This window comes from Papio anubis, chromosome 3 (assembly GCF_008728515.1).
Source record: "Papio anubis isolate 15944 chromosome 3, Panubis1.0, whole genome shotgun sequence".
NCBI lineage: Eukaryota > Metazoa > Chordata > Mammalia > Primates > Cercopithecidae > Papio > Papio anubis.
Genome location: NC_044978.1, coordinates 161,880,307 through 161,902,123, shown reverse-complemented (window position 1 = coordinate 161,902,123; position 21,817 = coordinate 161,880,307). Strand labels below are relative to the sequence as shown.

The 21,817-nt window shown below is 41.4% G+C and overlaps 1 protein-coding gene across 3 annotated transcripts in view; it reads right to left on the bottom strand.

The window, feature by feature from the left end:
- Window positions 1-21,817, bottom strand: part of CCDC149 (coiled-coil domain containing 149) — a 105,623-nt gene that overhangs the window by 45,817 nt on the left and 37,989 nt on the right. For all 3 annotated transcript variants that reach the window (XM_009206616.2, XM_003898546.2, XM_009206617.4), the window contains exons 3-4: window positions 20,665-20,703; window positions 1,368-1,475 (exon numbers count right to left, since the gene is read on the bottom strand). In XM_009206616.2, the coding sequence (XP_009204880.1) occupies window positions 1,368-1,475; window positions 20,665-20,703 (147 nt within the window). The remainder of the gene's footprint in view (window positions 1-1,367; window positions 1,476-20,664; window positions 20,704-21,817) is intronic.

Below are 21,817 nucleotides of genomic sequence, written 5' to 3'. Positions count from 1 at the left end.
TTAAAGAAAACTATTGCATACATTTTGTTTTATTCTCCAGCAAATCTTGCCCTGCTGCTATCACTTGAGGAAGTGAGTAAGAAGGTCTGTCCTTTAATTATTGACCAAACACCTAGGTTACAGAGCTTAAATCCTTTTAATGATGCATAAAACCACACAAGGGGCCGGATTAGCTTGTCCAGTGTTAATTAGAGCCTTTCCTGCACATTCTTTCCCACCCTTTATTTCATGACCAGGAATAGTAAAGCCTAAGTTTTCAAATTTATGTTAAATCCAAGAGGTTAAAAAAATGTAAGGCCAGTTAAGTGGAGAAGAAGCTGTGTAAAGAAGGCTTACTAGATGTATATATGCCCTCAAGTCAGGACTCTCAAGCCAGCAGTATGCAGCACCCTCTCTGATGTCTTGTTATGGAAGAGCTCTCTGGATGATCCAGGCAATTCTATGCATTTTTTAAAGAGTGGGCATTTTTCAAAATGGCTCCTTCTAATAACCAACAACTCCCAGCAATGATGAAAGTCACCATCATTTGTCAAGCAATTTGGTAACATCTAAAAACAGTTCCCTAAGAACTGCTCCCCTCCAACACACTGCGCGCGCGCACACACACACACACACACACACACACTCTATAGTTTTCTTGAGTCCACTTTCAAAGCCATCTCTGTTGCAAAAGCCGCCTCGGGCAAGGAGTTGGAAATGAATCAATCTTGGCAAAACGGGAAATGATTTTGGGGGACAGAATTAAACTTGGGTAGTTTTTCTTTCCTTTCTCAATTGTACTTTTGTTCGTAGCTTCAGCTGGGAGAGAGGGTGCACACGTTTAGTTGGGAGTTTATGAGTTCATATTTTATAATTAACGTTGCCAACAGGGGAGTTTGATTAATGCCAAGCAGTGGATTTTGAGCAATGTTCCATACAAATTGCCAAATTTAGCAATAAAATAAATTGGTTATGCGAACATAATTAGTAGGATGACTATTTAAAATTCAAAACCGAATGTGAATAATTCCAAATCATCTGAGCCACAAATCCATTATGTGTATATAAGGGGGAAAGTATAACATTTGGGTTTTATTTTGCCCTCAACCACAGTGTCATTCACCACCAAGCTGAACAGAATGAAACTTCCACAATGGGTTGTGGAAATATTTTAGAGCCACTGAGAAACACACATATACATGCATGCACACACATAAAGGGAATGTAAAAAGGCAAGATACGCTAAACTGCGAATTTTCATTATAAATTTAAAAATCTATAACAAACTTTTCAACAAATGCTGCATTACATTTTTCCAATGTGCAATATATAAACCTCAAATGCACAGTTTTGCAGCAGAGCTTTCTCCCTGTAAATACTCACAGTACCTTGTTGTCACCCTGGACTTCTCCAAGCCTTTGCTGAAGTTCTTTAATTTCTTCTCCCAGATGTTTATTTCGGTCCTGAGAATCTCTCAATAGTTGTGCAAGATTCGCCTACAAATATCAACACATTATGAAACAGAATGAGAAATGGAGGAGTAGATAAATGCAGGGCTCTATCGGGCTTGTGGATGCTGGCGTCCAACCCCAGCTGAACCCCACAAAGCCTGTTATAGTAAACACATATATGAATGCAGCCAGTGTGTGAATCACGCCACTACAATGGCACGCAGGGAAATGAAGTTGGCCATGAACCTCCATTTGGGGATATTCTTTTGTTTCCAGAATGGCTCACAGAGGGCACTAGGACAAGCAATGGAAGAGTCAAGTCTTATTTGAGTTAAAAAAAACCCAAAAAACTGTGAGGCTGAGGCAGGAGACTTGCTTGAACTCGGGAGGCAGAGGTTGCAGTGAGCTGAGATTGTGCCACTGCACTCCAGACAGAGCAAGACTCCAAAAAAAAAAAAAAAAAAAAGAGAGAGAGAGAGAGTTTATCACTAAAAATCTTGAAAATGGACATAGCGTTCAATTGTAAAATTTGGGCCAGGCCAACAATATAGAAAAAGCTTCATTTTCTTGTTTAGATAGCTTTTGTTTTTCTTCAAATATATGTGTTTTGTCTCATGAGTTTTTGTGTGTGACCTCAATGCCTAGAATTTTGATTACAATTCCAGTGGGCGGCCAGAAAAGAGGTCAGTGACGAGCAACAATTTCTGAAATCAGGATCCAGAAGAAATGCAACAGTTTCCTGGGCTGGTTTTCCCCCTCTTTATTTCCTTATTTTACCTCACATCCGGGAGAAGTACTAAATAGCCAGGATAGTCGCCTTTCATTCCCATCTTCATGACATCATCCTTTCCTTAAGATTTGCCTCCTGTTGGGATCCAGGTCCCTCCGATCTCCACGGCCGGTCCATCAGCCAGCCTCCCCTTTCGGTGTGGCTCCATCTCACAGCCTCATCGTTCCTTTTCCCAGAGCATGCAGACACCTTTTGCCATATCCTCACCCCTTTCCCACATTTCCTGAACCTGGGATTCCTGGCTGCCCATCTAACTACCTACTCCAGCCTTTTACTCATATTCCTCCTCGCGCACATGGCTTCTTGTTCTCCTGTACTATTCTTATTTAGCTAATGGCCTTGCCCTAATTCTCACCTGACTTATCACATTCTCATTGAAACTTAGCAGGGAGAGACTGCAAGCTACTGAAAGGCAGAGATTCTGCTTTCTGCTTCCTCCCCTTCCATGTGTGTTGTTCCAGACAGTGCTCAGGTACCGACGAGTGTTTTAAAAGCTCATGATGAATAAATGAAGGAAGAAAGGAGGGAAGGAAGCAAGTAAGCAATCCGAACAGTCCTCTTGGAAGGGGAAATCATTCAAGGAGAGTCAAACAAGGGATATTAGAGATGATCTTAATATGAAAGAATCCTTTCCTGCTACAGCTGAAGAAACCCAAATCTGGAGAGGTTAGGGAACTAGCCAGACTGGAATGGCGACATTTCCAAATACTTCAATGCTAATACTTTGGGGAATATGCACCTATGGTGGGTACTAGAAAGAGAATTAAAGGGAAAAGATAACGACTATATGTTGGCTGACCTGCCTTATCCCATTTATCCTGTTGTCTTACCTACCAGGTCTCCCCAACTCATGCTCACCTCCCTGTGGTCCCCCACACAGACCAGGCATGATCCTATCTCAGTGACAGGGCCCTGCTCTCTCTGCTTGGAATGCTCTCCCTCCAGAGAGCCTCTTGGTTCACTTCCTCACCTCCTTCAGTCTTTGCTCAAAGGTCACCATCTCAACAGGGTCCATCTTGACCGGTTGATTTAATACTGAAACCTTCCCCTGTGCTACCTTATCTTTTTTTCTGGAGCACTTGCCATCTGTTAATATACCATATCATTTACTTCATGGTTCATTGCTTACTGTTGCCTCCTTGTCTCCCTCTCCTTACTAAAACGTAAGTTCCATGAAGGGCAAGGAACTTCGTTGTCTTTACTGACCTCTCCCAAGCACGTAGTAGATGTTCCATAACTATTTTTAAAATAAGAGGCAATAAGCTGCGTGTGGAGGTTGCGCTCTCACCAGGAGAGATCAGGAATAATAAGAGCGGGCACCACGACTGAAACCAGTGCCTGGCATGGAGACTTGCATAGAAAATCATTCATTCCTGGCTGGCTGCTGAGGCTCACGCCTGTAATCTCAGCCCTTCGGGAGGCCAAAGCGGGTGGATCACCTGAGGTCAGTATTTCAAGACCAGCCTAGCCAACATGGTGAAACCCTGTCTCTACTAAAAAATACAAAAATTAGCCAGGCGTAGTGGCACATGCCAGTAGTCCCACCTACAGTGGAGGCTGAGGCGGGAGAATCCCTTCAATCCGGATGGTGGAGGTTGCAGTGAGCTGAGATCGTGCCACTGAACTCCAGCCTGGGCAACAGAGAGAGACTCTGTCAAAGAAAGAAAGAAAGAGAAAGAAAGAAAAAGAAAGAAAGAGAAAGAGACAGAGAGAGAGAGAAGGAGGGAAGGAAGGAAGGAAGGGGAGAGAGAGAGAGAGAGAGAGAAAGAAAGAAAGAAAGAAAGAGAGACAGAGAGGGAGGGAGGGAGGGAGGGAGGAAGGGAGGGAGGAAGGGAGAAGGAGAGAAGGAAGGCAGGAAAGAAAAAGAAAGAAAGAAAGAAAAGAAAAGGAAAAGAAAAGAAAAGACAAGACAAGAAAAGAGAGAAAAGAGAAAAAAGAAAAGAAAACAAAACAAAAGAAAGACAGACATTCATCCCCATTGGCTGGATGTAATCAAGCCCTGATCTCCACTCACTTATTTGAGAATATTACTCAGTAACTCCATCCAATTTTTCAGCCCCCTATTTGCAAAGCTCCCATCTTGTAATATTTGAGTTCTAATTTTCCCAGATTTCTGTTCTCCCAAGACAAAAATTTAGTGATGGATGAGGAAAATCAAAACCTATTTTGTAGGTAGGAAAGCAAAGAAACAAGAGACACTGTGAACAAATGACTGCCTTTGGAAATTTCCCTGAATGGGAGGAATCAGAGAGACGAGGCTGCATTCTGATCATGCCACTTCCTGGGCTGGATGACCACGCAGTAGTTTCTTAATCTCTTGGGTCTCTCATCTGTAAGGTGGAGCTAGCAACACATAGTGATTTGATCTTTAAATAATGAACACAGAATGCCTACCACAGTGCCCAGCATCCAGTGTGCACTCATTAAAGGTGGGATACCTCCCTCAACTGTGCCCACCCCGTGACTCCTACTCTAACACTCAGTGAACAGAGCTGTGTAGATGCAGTGAAGGCTTCCTTGGACACAGCTGACTCCTTTGCACTCCTGCCCCTTCACTGTTGATTGTTCATTCATTCATTCATCTGACAAATATTTATTGGACACCTGGCATCTGCTTGGCACTGTTTTAGACCTGGAGATACAGCAGCAAACAATACAGACAAAACCCTTACCCTTGGAAACTGACCTTGAATGGGTGACATTACATTAACTGCATTACATTACAATAGAATATACAATGAATCCATGTGTTAGAGGATAACATGCTGCAGAGAAAAATAAAGCAGGCAAAGGGAACAGAATGTGCTGGAAGAAAGGGCCACAGAAGGTTTCACTGAGAAGGTCACATTTAAGTCAAGACTTGAAAAAGGAGAGAGAGCGCCTTGTAGATATCTTGGAGAAAAAGTCCCAGACAGAGGAAAAGGCAAACAGGCTTCCCTCTCTCCCTCTCCCCATCACATCTCAAAACTTCCATTTGGAAGCACAGCTCAAGGCCACAAGAGCAGGCTGACCACGGGGACTGCAGTGAAGTCAAGAGATGACTCAATTCCTGATTTTCTTTTCCTGGTTCCCCCTCTCCATCCACAGCTCTCCTTCCTTAGCTCAAGGTGTCACATGTGGGTGGACTCTGCCTTTCCTCCACAGAACTCCAGAACATTCCCCAGACATTAGCTCATTGATCCTTTCCCCTGGCAGCAAACATAATCCCTCTCTACCAGATAGAGGGCCAGGCCACTGGGCAGCAGTGACTATCCCTGGGGAGAGGCGGGAGGAGCAGCCCAGCGCTTGCTCGGTCTGGGAGCTGGCTGCCAGCTGCACATTCAGGTGAATCTCAGCATCCCCATCTGGAGGAAATGCAGCAAAATCCACCTAAACCTTCATTTAGCAGAAGAGAGGCCCAAAGAAATGTCTGTAAGGGCAACAATGAAAATGTAACAAAAGACGAGGGAAAAAAAATCTCCAACCTCCCTAACCTTCCCTTTTTAAATCAATATTTCCTTAGTCTCTGGTGGGTGGGAAGATCCTGACATTCACTGACCAATGTAACTGCAGTGGCTACATTGGTAGCTACTGTATTGGTAGACCAGTACAACTCAATCTATTGGTGGGGAAAGACCAGTTCTCTTTTTCCAATCCACAACAGATCAATACTTTTGTAAAATCTAATAAAAAGGAATTACTAGGCAAATAAGAAGACAAGAAGATAAAACCCCAAATGTGTATCATTAGATTCAACAGACATAAAACCATGCTGTCAAATTGCTATGAAAGTTTCTGAACACTTACTCTCAATTTCTGTATGTATCTTGTCACGGATCAGAAACAATTAGGTTGCAGCCTGGCCCTGGCCCTTGGGCCTCACTTTAAAAAGCATTGAGCTCACATGGTTTTCCCAGGGATGTGGAAACTAGGAAGACACTCGGTATAAAAATCAGTCGATAATTCCAATGATGACCAGGACAGAGGGCAGGGCTGCTTTAGGAAACAGTTATTTAGAGACCCAGTGATGTGATTATTGAACATGATTTACTCTGCAGCCTGGCTGAAAAGAAATCTACGAAGAGCCAGGCGTTTCTACATTAGCTGCAAAACAATGGTTTATTAAAATCGCCATGCCTCCAAGTGAGTTCACTGTGAACGTACCCCAGCTTCAAACTTGACCCCTGGAGTACGGTGGGGTGGGGGCGGCGCCGCTGCTTCAAAGCAGGTGACTGTAATTTTCTTTTACATTTAACAGGCTAGATTCCTTGTCAACACACAATCTTTTGAATTCAGTCCCTCCACCTCCTCAACTCCAAAACAATAACTTTGAAAACTAGAAAATGACTATTCTGATAATGGTGCCTAATTCCTTGACATACACCTTAAAGAACAACCAAGAAAAGAAAGGAGTACATTTCAAAGTGCTCAAAATAGAGGAGAAAAGTTCACACGATTCTTTCGACCAAAAATAACACCCATGACTCACACACATTCACTATAACAATCCATCAAGCTAACACACGGTGCCTGCTTATAATTTATCAGCTATGCAGAGTGCTTTGTCTCCCTGTTACTGAGAAGGACTCTGTGACCATCAGTTTAGAATAACAGCACTATGTAAAGGAAATGTCAGGGAAAAGTGGCAGCCTGCCTAAGACTGGGTTTCACAGGGAAGGAAAACAAAACCAAGAGATTCTTTTCTCTAAATTTTTGGGGGCAGGAGGCAGCATAAATAGCAAAACATAAAGAGGTTTAAAAAGAAGCCTCTTTTAAATATTCAGATCAAGCGAGAGCCGACATTAAAGGTTGACATTTTTGCTCTGATAATAGTGGAATGTTGAATATAGTGGGATATGTGGTAGAATCCATATATTTAAGTCACTCTTTCTAGATAGGAGTTCATTAAAATTGTGATGGGAAAGGGAGGGAAAAGAGATTTGATGAAAACATAGCTGTGAGATTCAAGGCCAAAAGGATATGACAGCTCTCCATTCTGAAATACCTTCCTTTGTCAAGGAACAACTCAATCCCCAATTACAAATGATGCCTACAGAAACAATTCACCAAAGTCAGCCCCTGGTGTGGGAACTGGGAGGCCCTGGAAATTCTCTCTGGACAGGGATGATGACTACAAATACTGACAGTTGTTGTGAAGGCAAAGACCAGGGAATTGACAGAGCCGTCGAACCTCACCCCAACCTCTTCCCAACGGTTTGCAGGAATCCTTACGGAGGGAGGTTAGCCACATGGGAGAGGGGAGCTATCTTGCAGCCTTTCTTTAAGCCCTACTGCACCCTGAACTCTAGCTCTTGCCTCTATCACCATTCCAATTCCCCTATAAATGCCGCAAAATATGTCAGAAGGGTTTACACTACAGATGCAACATGTTTTCTAAACTTATAAGAACCAATGGGAGATTTTAAAATACAGACAGTCCCTGACTTAATGAAGCTCTGACAACTTTACAATGGTGTGAAAGAGCTATGCATACAGTAGAAACTGTAGTTTGAGTATCCATATAGCCATTCTGTTTTTCAGTTTCAGTATAGTATGGAATAAATTATACTTTATAAAATAGGTCTTATGTTAGATGATTTTGCCCAACTGTACACTAATGTAAGTGTTCTGAGCATGTTTGAGGTAGGCTAGGCTGAGCTAAGCTATGATGTTCAGTAGGTTGGGTGTATTAAACGCATTTTCAACTTCTAATGTTTTCAATTTACAATGGGTTTATCAGAATGTAACCCCCTTGAGCATCCCTTTACGATTAAAACCCTCAGCAAAATCTGCATAGAAGGGATATACCTTAAGGTAATAAAAGCTATCTATGACAAACCTACAGCCAACATTATGCTGAACAGGGAAAAGTTGAAAGCATTTCCCCTGAGAATTGGAACAAGACAAAGATGCTCACTTTCACCACTTCTATTTAACATAGTACTGGAAGTCCTAGCCAGAGCAATCAGACAAGAGAAAGAAATACAGGGCATCCAAATCGGTAAGGAGGAAGTCAAACTGTTGCTGTTTGCCGATGACATGATTATATACCTAGAAAGCCCTGACGACTCCTCCAAAAAGCTCCCAGATCGATACAAAATCAATGTACACAAATCAGTAGCACAGCTATACACCAACAGAGGTCAAGCTGAGAATCAAATCAAGAACTCAATCGTTTTACAAAAGCTGCAAAAAAATAAAGTACTTTGAAATATGCCTAACCAAGGAGATGAAAGACCTCTACAAGGAAAACTACAAAGTACCACTGAAAGAAATCAAAGACAACACAACCAAATAGAAACACATCCCATGCTTTTAGACAGGTAGAATCAATCTTGTGAAAATGAAGATACTGCCAAAAGCAATCTATAAATTCAACACAATTCCCATCAAGTACCCTCATCATTCTTCACAGAACTAGAAAAGACAATCGTAACATTCATATGGAACCAAAAAAAAAGAGCCCGCATAGCCTAAGCAAAACTAAGCAAAAAGAACAACTCTGGAGGCATCACACTACCCGACTTCAAACTATACCATTAGGCCATAGTCACCAAAACAACATGGTACTGATATAAAAATAGGCACATAGATCAATGGAGAAGAATAGAGAAGCCAGAAATAAAGTCAAATACTTACAGCTAACTGACCTTCGACAAAGCAAACAAAAACATAAGGTAGGGAAAGGACACCCTATTCAACAAATGATGCTGTGATAATTGGAAAGGCACATGCAGAGGAATGAAATTGGATCCTCATCTCTCACCTTATACAAAAATCAACTCAAGATGGATGAAGGACTTAAATCTAAGACCTGAAACCTTAAAAATTCTAGAAGATATCATCAGAAAAACCCTTCTAGACACTGGCTTAGGCGAAGACATCATGACCAGGAATACAAAAGCATATGTGACAAAAAGAAAGATAAATAGATGGGACTTAATTAAACTAAAAAGCTTCTGCATAGCAAAAGAAATTATCAGCAGAGTAAACAGACAACCCACAGAGTGGGAGAAAAATCTGTGCAAACTATGCATCTGACAAAGGACTAATATCCAGAATCTACAAGGAACTCAAACAAATCTGCAAGAAAAAAATCAAATATTCCCATCAAAGAGTGAGCTAAGGACATGAATAGACAATTCTCAAAAGAAGATATACAAATGGCCAACAAACATATGAAAAAATGCTCAACATCACTAATTATCAGGAAAATGCAAATCAAAATCACAATGCAATAATAACTTAAATCAAAAAATAAAAGATGTTGGCATGGATGTGGTAAAAAGGGAACACTTTTACACTGCTAGTGGGAATGTAAACTAGTACAACCACTATGGAAAAACAGTACGGAGATTCCTTAAAGGTCTAAAAGTACATCTAACATTTGATCCAGCAATCCCACTACTGGGTATCTACTTAGAGGAAAAGAAAGTCATTATATGAAAAACACACTTGCACATGCATGTCTGTAGCAGCACAATTCACAATTGCAAAAATATGGAACTAACCCAAATGCCCATCAATCAACGAGCAAATAAAGAAAATGTGGTGTATACACACACACACACACTCACACCCACAAACTAGAGAGGGAAAACTCTCTAAGCCAGAGGCATCCTCAAAGTTATCACAGACAGAAGTTCTACAGATGCTTCTCTCCATGGTCAGTTGTTTTGTTGTTTTTATGTTTTTATGAATACTACTCAGCCATAAAAAGGAACAAAATAATGGCAATTTCAGCAATCTGGATGGAGCTGGAGACCATTATTCTAAGTGAAGTAACTCAGGAATGAAAAATCAAATATTTTAAGTTCTCACTGATACGTGGGAGTTAAGCTATGAGGAAACAAAGGCATACGAATGATACAATGGACTCTGGGGACTCGAAGGGAAGGGCAGGATAGGGGAGAAGAATAAAAGACTACATATTGAGTACAGTGCACACTGCTCAGGTGATGGGTGCACCAAACTCTCAGAAATCACCACTGAAGAACTTACTCACGTAACCAAACACAACTTGTTCCCCTCAAACTACTGAAATTGAAAAAAAAAAAAAAGTAACCCCCTTGTAAGCTGAGGAGCATCTGTGTAATCATGGATCATATTTGGCAATGACCATGATGTTAAGGGAACCTATTTTCAATGATCAAATATTTGACAGTGGTCAAATTTGACAGCCCTAAATCTTTCAGATTTGGGAGAAAAGCTTCCATTCTGTACCATTTCTCTCCCTGCTATCAGAAATGAGAAGATGGACATGAAGGGAATCACGATACACCACCCTGAATGATGCCACTTTGGCATAAGTCTTTTGAGTTAAAGGCAACTGAGAATCAACAAATGCAGGAAGAGTTCTCTACACTCCCTTTTCTGCCTAAAAGCAGGCATACATTTCCCTTTGAGAAGGTGTTCCCCACTCCAGTACCAGGAAGAAAAGAGAGACTCCTATCACCAGAGACAGTCAGAACCAAGATGAATCTTGATAGATAATAGTGTTTTGTGATGCTAATTGTCTCAAAATGAAGTCACTGATGACAAGTGACAGTGAAACTGTTGACCCCTCAAAGTGATAAACATATGTATAATGGACTGAGGTGATGATTCCTGCTGCGGCTAGGCACCCTGAGACCTGACGAGAAACTGAAGTCATGTGGCAGCTGAGATAGTGAGTGTGTACACTCTGTGGAGGGCCGTGAAAACAGCAAAGCAACTGACCATGGAGAAGCATCTGTAGAACTTCTGTCTGTGATAACTCTGAGGCCGCCTCTGGACACCAGGAGTGGCCACCAGAAGTTCTGCCCAAAAAGAGCAGTCACCCCCTGCTGGTCAGCAATTTTAGAAGATTCCAGCCCTCTCTAGTTTGTCTGTGAATGTGTGGTTCTCCCCAGCTACTCGCTGTGGTTTGTCCCCCTCTCTCTCATCACTGCCTATGCACTGAATATACTTACGTGATTGCTAGTGTGTGAAAGCCTCACAACACAAATCATGAATTTGAAAACATTTAGTTGGCCACTGATTCATCGTGAAACCTCTTGGCCCCTGATGGAGTTAACATAACTAGGCTGATTCAAACCTGATACAATATTCTTCATAAACAAATCTTACTAAAATAACCCTTATCTTCCATTAATTTCTCCCATATATTTCCTGGTTGCTTTCTCACAATTCGTCATCACTCAAAGCCCAAATTCCCTTTCCTTTGTTAAAACGGCACATAAGCCCCGGAGTCTAACTGCTTCCTGAGTTTTATTTTTTTCTGTGAATTTCCATTGCATGTAAAATGTTAATAAAATTGTATGCTGTTTTTCTCCTGTTAATTTGTCTTCTGTCATTTAAGTTTGCAGGCCCCAGTCACTGAACCTAAGAGGAGAAAGGAAAACTTTTATTTCTCCCACAGACAAAACAAAAAACAAAGTGATAAAAGTTTAAGAGAGGCTGGGGGCAGTGGCTCAGGCCTGTAATCCCAGCACTTTGGGAGGCTGAGGCAGGAGGATCGCCTGAGGTCAGAAGTTCGAGACCAGCCTGACCAAAAGGGCAAAATCCCATCTCTATTAAAAATACAAAAATTAGCGAGGCGTGGTAATACGCAACTGTAGTCCCAGCTACTCGGGAGGCTGAGGCAGGAGAATTGCTTGAACCCAGAGGTGGAGGTTGTGTGAGCCAAGATCACACCACTGCACTCCAGTCTGGGTGACAGAGCGAGACTTCATCTCAAAAAACAAAACAAAACAAAACAAAAACAAAAAACCTTAAGAAAACACTTTTAACCTCGTGTTATTCCAGACACTGGAAATAGGAATCAAAGGGGTAGGCCACATGTTTTTACCTGGTCCTTAAATATTTCAGACCAGTGGCCAAGAGAGGAAAAGACCAATATTCCAGGAACAGTACGGCAAGTTGAAAGTGCCTTTGCAAAATTACGACAGTAAGAGAAATCTGACATGGCTTCTAACCTCACAGGCTGGCTGTCTTCACTTATTCTCCAGTGTAGAAAGTAGAAAAGTTCCTCTTCAAAGCTCGTCTTGGTTTAAAAATAAAATAGTAGACACTAGGAATAATAGTTCCTTACTCTAAAGCCTCCTATCAACTATTAGTTCTTACACTTTAGCCCAGGCATGTCTGGACAGGCCCAGGCTAGTCTTAGCTCATAGCTTATGCCCCTTCCTTATTTAGAAATGTTATTGCTTCCTTATACCTTTCATAAGCAACTTCTTCTCCTTCTTTCTTCTTCCCTGCACTTACCTATTTAAGAAAGTTTTAGGCTATTAGCAAATCAGGTATCAGTTTAAGATTGTGAGGTTCAGCTCCAGCCAATGGATGCAGGACACAGCAGTAAGGATGACCTAAATCGTAAAGGATAAATATGTCTGCTTTTTCTTTGTTCAGGTGTGCTCTCGCCATTGTTCCATCTGCTATTGAGCACCCTTTCTGCAGAAAGTAAAGATTGCCTTGCTGAGAGATCTTTTGTCTCCATGCTGACTTTTCTTCATGGGGCCGATTATCTATTTCTAACAATTTTGGTGTTTCTAACACCTGGCATGGGCCAGGCTAACTTTGCAAGAAATTTAGTTTATAGTTTAAATAATAGCCCTTCTCAAAAACTAAACTGCTCTTGTAAAACTAATGAAAAGCCAGCAAGTTAGAAGGCCTGAATTCTACTGAAAGGTAGGTATCATTAAATAATCACCAGCCATTATTCCAGAGATCACAACATTTGCAGTTTCCCTAATTATTCCTGCTAACAGTGCCACTATTGTAGAACCTAAGATTGGCCTTTTGAGATGTCTTTTTAGGTTTTTGCATTTCTGACAACTGGATAACCTTACTGGGACTAGCCAACCGGTCCCGTGACACTCACCCAGGAACCAACTCGGCCCAAGAAGACAGCTTCAACTCCCTGTGATTTCATCTCAGATCTGACAGCACTCCCTATTCCCTGGCCCCCTACCTGCCAAATTATCCTTGAAAACCCCTAGTCTTCAAATTTTCAAGGAGACTGATTTGAGTGATTAAAAAAAAAAACTCTAGTCTCCCATTCAGCTGGCCCTGCTTGAATTAAACTCTTTCTCTACTGCAATTTCCTTGTCTTGATAAATTGGCTCTATCTAGGCAGTGGGCAAAATGAACCTATCGGGCAGTCACAAAATCATCCTAAATTCTTCAGAATTTATTAAATATAGTTGATCCTTGAACAACACAGGCTTGAACCACACAGATCCATTTATATGTGAATTTTTTTCAACCCAATGCAGATCAAAAATATAGTATTCACAGGATGTAAAACCCATGGATATGGAGGGCCAACTTCTTGTATCCACAGGTTCTGCAGGGCTGACTGGGGAACTCAAGTATGTGAGAATTTTGGTATACACGGGGGTCCTGGAACCAATCCCCTTTGTATACTGAGGAATGACTGTACATGTAACCTAGCCATGGAAAAGTTATTCTATACGATAATATAAAAATGAGGTATTCCAGAAAGTCTGGGTAACATACCTCTCAATCTGAAAGACATATATCAGAAGTGGAACTCAAAAATGAGAGGAAAATAAGAGAGAGAGACAGACAAGCAAGCCCTTGACCTAGGCACTTTCTCAAGAAAAGTAAGGAAAAAGAGAATGAGAAAAAGAGACCAGATTTTTGCATGGTATTAAAAAGTTTGATACTCTAGGACCCTCGTCCATCCCTTCAATATGGGAAAGTACTAGATTAAGCAAGAATACATTTTAAAAAAAGTCTGATGACACTCAAGCATTCTTGAGAGATGTGATTGATGGCAAACTTAATTGCAATTTCTACTCTGCTGCTTTAGTCTGATGGTGACTCCTGTGTTAATAGTAATAGAGTGAAACTTGCTTTGCTTAGCAAGGGCCCACTGTTCACCGCAACTGCCAAGTGATGACCTTTGCTACAGCGACAGCTGTCTTATTTACAAAAAGAACGACCAGCCGAGAGCTTATTCGTACATATTTTTTGGCTATGCAAGGAGACCTTAGCAGCCTACTGCCACCTCGTAATCTCAAAACACACACTTGCGAATGAATGCATTTCCAGGCCCCACAGGCAAATGCTTTTGAATAGGCTTGGGAGGTTGCTATTTAAATAAATGTTTGCTTTAATCTTGGCCATTATGATTCTGCATCTGCCACTTAGTGGCTCCATTAATAGCTCCCAAGTTCTTTAGACTCACTGAGCCTAAATTTCCTCATCTATAAATTGGGGGGGTGCTTCCACCTTCCTTACAAAATGGTTTCAAGGATTGAGAGGGCTTATGGCAAGGTGCATTAGTCCTCACAATAAAGTTGCTGTTGTTATGATTTGGGAGTGCTCCTAAGGACAGGACCTGGGATTTCTTCCTAGTTTCTCTGGTGTAATGAAAGAGTCATACCATTCAAAGTGATATAAAAAGGAACATCTCAAAGCACTTGAGATCTTTGAAGGAAGTTTTAGGTTCTGAGCAACAAACCAGGACGTATATACAAAGTCACTGTGATTTGCAGTCACAGGAGACTAAAATAAGCTTGACCAAGGAGACTTTTCTACGGAAATGAAAGGCTCCTTCCCATCCCACAAAGGACCACTCTATGCTCTGATTTTTCCAGGGTTGTCACCTTGGCACATGTCACTGTCTAAATGAGCCATCACGTTTTAGAGGCGAGAAAGCAACAGCTCCCTCCTGGACCAAGAGAGATACCTTTCGTGGTATGTCTGTTTGAAATCAAAAAAGGAAAAGACAAAGATCTTAAAGATGTGTTTGACTGTTTATTCAAGGAGTTTTCGCGGGGAAAATGTACCTCTGTAACCCCGAAGAATCCCATCTTATAAGAAAATTAACCCAAGATAATTTAAATTCCCCTTTGTCTGCTTTGCAGGAACTGCTTGTTTAGCAAAAGAAAAATATTTAAAGGGTCGTTGGAGATCTTTCGGTGATCTCTCACTGCAGTGCAAAGGGGCACTCTGTGTACACTTCTGCCTGAAGTCACAAGAAGAAATTTTCATTTCAATATCCCACGAGAAGCTATTAGTGCAATCACTGTTGTCTCAATTTCTCCACAGCTTCTTTAACGGATGATTTGCCATTGGAAATTGGTTGTTTTAAAAAGGATTCTGAGTTCCAAAAGAAAGCCTCAACAACTATATTTCTAGAACTACAAATGTAAAAGTTCTCATCTATCCTTTAATGTGAAGACCCAAAAAGCAAAAAACAAATATATATATACACACACACACACACACACACATATATATTGGTTGCTACAGGAAAGAAGCCTGGCTTAGCAGGTAAAAATTTCTAGCTCAATTTCTGGTTCTCTACCACTCCTAGGCAGAAGGCTTTGAACAAGACACTTAATCTTTAGACTTCCAAAATGGGCTGGACTGAATGTTGACTACGGTTTTCCCCAGCTCAAACAGTCTAGGAATCGAATATAGAAGAAAAAGCCTGAACTAGAGCACCAAACTACAAGCTAGAGGGGTCTGGATTCTAGGCCTTCTCCATTAACCTGCTATGTGCCCTTGGATAAGTCACAGGAAAAATTTAAAATATCCAATACTCATTGAGCACTCTCCAACTAACAGGCAATGCACAGCACAAACACTGTCACATCAATTCCTCATAAGAGCTTTACAAACACATCTCAATATCATGTCCATTATGAACAGGAGGAAACTGAGTCTTTGAAAGGTGACATAGTTTGCCCAGTCAGCAAGTGGAAAGGTTAAACTTGAATCCATGCAATTAAATGCCAGAATCTAAACTCTTTTTATTTATTGCTAACTGTGATGCTGCCCTGTGCCTTTACGAAAGACATACCTCCCAGTGTGACCTCAGAAGAATGCTGGGAGACTGCATGCAGGCATGCATATATACATGGTCTCTGAAAAATACGAAGTGTTTCAAAGACTAAGAATGTGATATTGTTTTCTATCTCATCTCCGCTTCTGAGGAGGAAGCAGAAAAGGAGATGAGAGCTGACGAGAGGCCTGGGCTCCTGGGCCCTGCTGTGGCTATTCCTGGGGCCCAGTGGCACTTCTGTCTCCCACGGGGAATGCTTAACCAACTCTTCCCATAATCTATGAGCCGGAACCTGTCTTTGGAGCAAGCTACTTTGAGCGGCAACTGCAACCAAAAGAGTCCCAACAAGGGCAGTGTGTCCTGTTGACAGCCAAGAGCTGTGCTGGACAGAATCAACCTGCTAACATACAATTGTTTAAAAAAGAGATGACGAGGAGGAGCAGCAGGTGAGAAACATTGATGGATGCTGACCTCGTGCCAGGCACTGTGTTGAGGCCTCTACTTGCACTGTCTCATTTGATCCTGACAGCCACACTATGCATTGGGTACCATATTTATCCCCATTTTATGGATGAGAAAGTTGAGACTCAAGACACTCAAAGAAGCCTTCCCAAAGTCTCACAATTAGTTTAGTGGGCATCATTGCTAACTTCTAATAGCCCTTCCATCCCAAGTGACGAATCAAAGCCGATGAGTGTACAGCAGCCCCCTGGTGCGTGTTACTAGACCAGGAATGGGAGCAAGTCCTACACTGGCCCAGCCAGACTGCAGAGGAGGACTTATTTTCCATGGCTGCATTTTCTGCTTCTCCTGAGGGGAACCAGACACAGAAGGAAGCTGATACTAAATGTAAGAGGAAGCTGACGAGTTAAAATCGGCAAAATGGTAGAGTTGTCAGTTAAAATACAGAATGTCCAGCTAAATTTGAATTTCAGATAAACAATGAATAATAATTTAATATAAGCCTATCCCCAAAATCACATAGAACACACTTTTGTACTTAAAAAGAGTACAATTTTCTACATTCCTATCTGAAATTCAAATGTACTGGGTGCCCTGTATTTTTACTTGCTAAATTTGGCACAGTGGAGAGAATGAGTACATGACAATTTCATGAAGCCATAAACCATCAAGTACTTAGAGCCCACACTACCTCTGAACTTCTGGCTATGTAAGGTAATTAATTTGTTTATTGTTCAAGCAGTTTAGAATTTCTGTCACTTGCACCCCAAAGCATCCTATCTCATGCAGCAGTCACTGGTTCCAACCCAAGCAGGAAGGTGGTAGAGCCCAAGCTCCCACCACCACACTCAGTCCTAAAGGGACAGAAACTTAATGCCATATGAAAAGCTACAAAGCCAACGTTTAGGATGTTGAACTTATATTTTTAGAGCTGTAAGAATGCAGCTTAACAGACTTACTGGGATTCATCAGATTCTCTTCAGTTGATATAAATTTTTTATTATAAAGTTATGGAATATGAATTCCCCTAAAACTATAAAACTCCTTCATGAATACTAACAAACTCTAAAATAGCAGCAAAGGTGCTGCTTATAACCACCGAAACCTTAAAACCCAAAACACCTGGCAATTCAGGATTAAGAACTCCAATTTTTAAACATTAAAGATAAATTTCTACATTTTGTTTAGAAAAAAAAGTCAATGAGCATCACAGAAAAATGTGACTTTAGATCAAACCTGGAGCATTATAAAATAATCCATAAGATAGAGAGGGAGTGTATAAGTAAGCACACTGAATGAACGAATGAATGAACGAATGAATGGGTAACCATAGGACTGAGCTGATCTCTGAGGCTAAATGTGTGTGTGTTGGACATACTGTTCACCAGCATAAAAAAGTTTCAAGGTAATGACTCCACAGAATCAAGGAATATACATGTGGTGCTGGTACACCATCAATGAGCAGAAGCAGGATGCTGGGTTAGTCGTGACAGCTGGGAAGAGAGCAAATCATTCCTGGGTTGCTATCCACATCCACCCATTTCAAAGTCCTGCTCAGGCACAGAGGCTTCCCTATAATGGGAAACACACAGCATTAACATCACCATGATCTGGACTCCCTTCAAGTCCATAAAAAGTCGCCATTTAGGGCATGTCGGTACAGAACAACTATAGAGTTAAGGAAAGTTCTAACAAAAGTATATATGAAAATAGCTTGCTCTCTCATTCTCTCTCTCTCTTTCTCATAAATACATGTATAAGAAAGAGTGACTCAGTGGTTCCAACCCAGGCAGAAAGCCTGCAGAGTCCAAGCTCCCACCACCACACTCTCAATCCTAAAGGGATAGAAACTTAATGTAATTTGAAATGCTACAAAGCCAATGTGTAGGTCATTGAACTTGCGTTTTTAGAGGTGTAAGAATGCAGCTTAACAGACTTACTGGAATTCATCAGATTCTCCTTAGTCAATGTAAATTTTTTAATTATAAAGCCACAGAACATATCTATCTATGAGAGAGAGAGACCAAGTTAACTTATAAATTTAACAAAACCCCTATCAAAATACCAGTAGGATTTGTGTGGGAAGGATCAGAGGAGAACTCGATAAAATGTTTCTAGGTTTTATCTGAGAAAAGTAACAAATAAGAAACCTTTGAAAAGGAAGAGCAAAGCGAAGAAGGTTAGCCCAAAAAGATATTAGAAGTATTATAAAGCAAAACAATAAGAATAATGTGGTAGAACCACAGGACTTTTCACACACAGGGAGATCAAAGGAACAGAACACAGAGTTAAGAAGCAGATCCACATATATATAAGGATCTGATGATAAAAATGTGCATCTAAAACCATTGGTTTGGTCAATAAACAGTGTTGGCCATGGTGCAGGAGAAAAGAAAGTAAAGGCATGTGAATTTTAACGGAAGATGGCTTTTAAGAGTGTGAAGTGGCAGAACCTAAACAGAACAGTATGCACCCACAGAATGGCACGCACCCACCAAATATTATATATCTACCAAATGGTATACACCCGCTAAACATTATGTGCCCACAGAATGGCATTTACCCACCAAATGGTATCACCCACTGAATGTTATGTACCCACAGAACGGTATGCAACTACCAAATGGTATGCACCCACAGAAGAGCATGTACCCACAGAATGACATGCACCCACTGAATGGTATGCACCTACTGGACCATATGCATCCACTGAACAGTATGCACCCACAGAACGATATGCACCCACTGAACGGTATGCACCTGCAGAATGGTATACACCCACTGAATGGTATGCACCTGCAGAATGGTATGTGCCCACTGAACAGTATGCACCCACAGAACAGTGTGACCCACTGAATGGTATGCACCTGCAGAATGGTATGCACCCACTGAATGGTATGCACCTGCAGAATGGTATGCACCCACTGAATGACATGCACCCACTGAATGGTATGCACCTACTGGACTATATGCATCTACTGAACAGTATAGACCCACAGAACAGTATGCATCCACAGAATGGTATGCACCCACTGAATGGTATGCACTTGCAGAATGGTATGTACCCACAGAACAGTGTGACCCACTGAATGGTATGCACCCTCAGAATGGTATGCACCCACTGAACAGTATGCATCCACCAAATGGTATGTATCCACAAAACAGCACGCACCCACCAAATGGTATGTACCCACAGAACAGCAGGAACCCACAGAATGGTATGCACCCACAGAATGGTATGTACCCACAGAATGGTATGCACCCATACAACAGTATGCACTCACCAAATGGTATGTACCCATAGAAGAGTATATAGCCACAGAATGATATGCACCTACCAAGTGGTATGTGTCCACCGAATGGTATGCACCCACTGAACAGTATGTACCTACCAAATGGTAATCACCCACAGAACAGCATGCACCCACCAAATGGTCTGCACCCACAGAACAGCTTGCACCCATAGAATGGGATGTACCCACCGAATGGTATGTGCCCATTGAACAGTATACATCCACAGAACGGTCTGTACCCACAGAATGGTATGCACCCACAGAACACTATGCACCCACCAAATGGTATGCACCTATAGAAGAGTATATAGCCACAGAATGATATGCACCTACCAAGTTGTATGTGTCCACTGAATGGTATGCACCCACTGAACAGTATGCACCCACTGAACAGTATGTATCCACTGAACAGTATGTATCCACTGAACAGTATGTACCCACTGAACAGTATGCACCCACCAAATGCTATGCACCCATAGAAGAGTATACAGCCACACAATGATATGCACCTACCAAGTGGTATGTGCGCACTGAATGGCATGCACCCACTGAACAGTATGTATCCACTGAACAGTATGCACCCACCAAGTGGTATATGCCCACAGCATGTACCCACCGAACAGTAGGTAGCTCAAGTGCCATAACCACGTGCCCTCAACTCTATTTCCCATCAGGATTCCCAACAAGAAGGGGAATGCAGTCAACTGGTGTACCTCCCCCATCCAGACTTCACTGGGTTTCCTTCACTCCACTCCCAATTTCTCTTTGCAGTTGGAATCTCTACCCACTCCTCCCAATAACAGAAAGAATTCGAGGAAATTAAAGGAAGTTCTTTACATTATGACATTCCCTGATCCTCCCAATTGCTGCAAGTTATCAGTAAAACAATCTGAGATCAGAAATAAGTCTTACCTGTTTCCTTTTTTCAGGAGGAAGTGATGGATCTCCATCCTACAAAGAAACACATGCTACATTTTACTCTGTAAAAAAATATAGATGTACTTAGAAACAAGAAGTTGAACTAAATTATGAACCTAAATGTAGACTCTCCCCACCCTCCCCACCCTGCAGCCAGTAATGTGCTGAAGCAAGCACAAATATACTTTAAAAAAATAACTACAAACTGAACCAGAGTTATTTTGGAAAAACCTCTAGAGAATCAATCCCATTAGGACCAAATCTATATATTTTCTAAAATTATTTGGAAAAAAAAACTGGATTTGTCAAAATTATTTTTGATCAGAGCCTAAACTGAAATAATATTTCATTTGGTTTGAGTTCCTCTTTTAAATAGTTAGAACCAAAGAACAGTGATGGGGACGCACATACACACATAGAGAGAGAGGAAAAGAGAGAGAAAGAAAGAGAGAGAGTTTTCTCTATGGGCAGAACAATCAATGTTGGGAGGGACAGTACTTGCTCAAAGTTAAGAAGACATTGAGAACTTCTAGTCCTATTAGATTTTTTTTTTTTTTTTTTTTTTTTTTTTTGGCCTTAAAAGGATTCAGGCCGGGCGTGGTGGCTCACACCTGTAATCTCAGCACTTTGGGGGGCCAAGGTGGGCAGATCACCTGAGGTCAGGAGTTCGAGACCAGCTGGGCTAACATGCTGAAACATGTCTCTACTAAAAAATAAATACAAAAATTAGCCAGACATGGTGGCGGGTGCCTGTAATCCCAGCTACTAGGGAGGTTGAGGCAGGAGAATTGCTTGAACCCAGGAGGCAGAGGTTGCAGCGAGCAGAGATTACACCACTGCACTCTAGCCTGGGCAACAGAGTGAGACTCTGTCTCCGGAAAAAAAAAAAAAAAAAAGGATTCAATTCCTCTCCCTTTTGTGCCTTATCAGGGAAGACGAATATCTCAGGTGAATAAGCGAATGCTCCTTAAATGAGCACTCTAATATCTGATGCTGTCCACATATAAGTCAACATGATTTTAACCTGAGGAATCTATTCTATTCTATTTCTACTCCAGGGCTGTTTAATAATGCCAGCGCAGATAGTTAAATGTCAGTAATAGTGTCCCACTTAAAAAAGAGATTGCCTCAAAAGCAGCAAGAATGA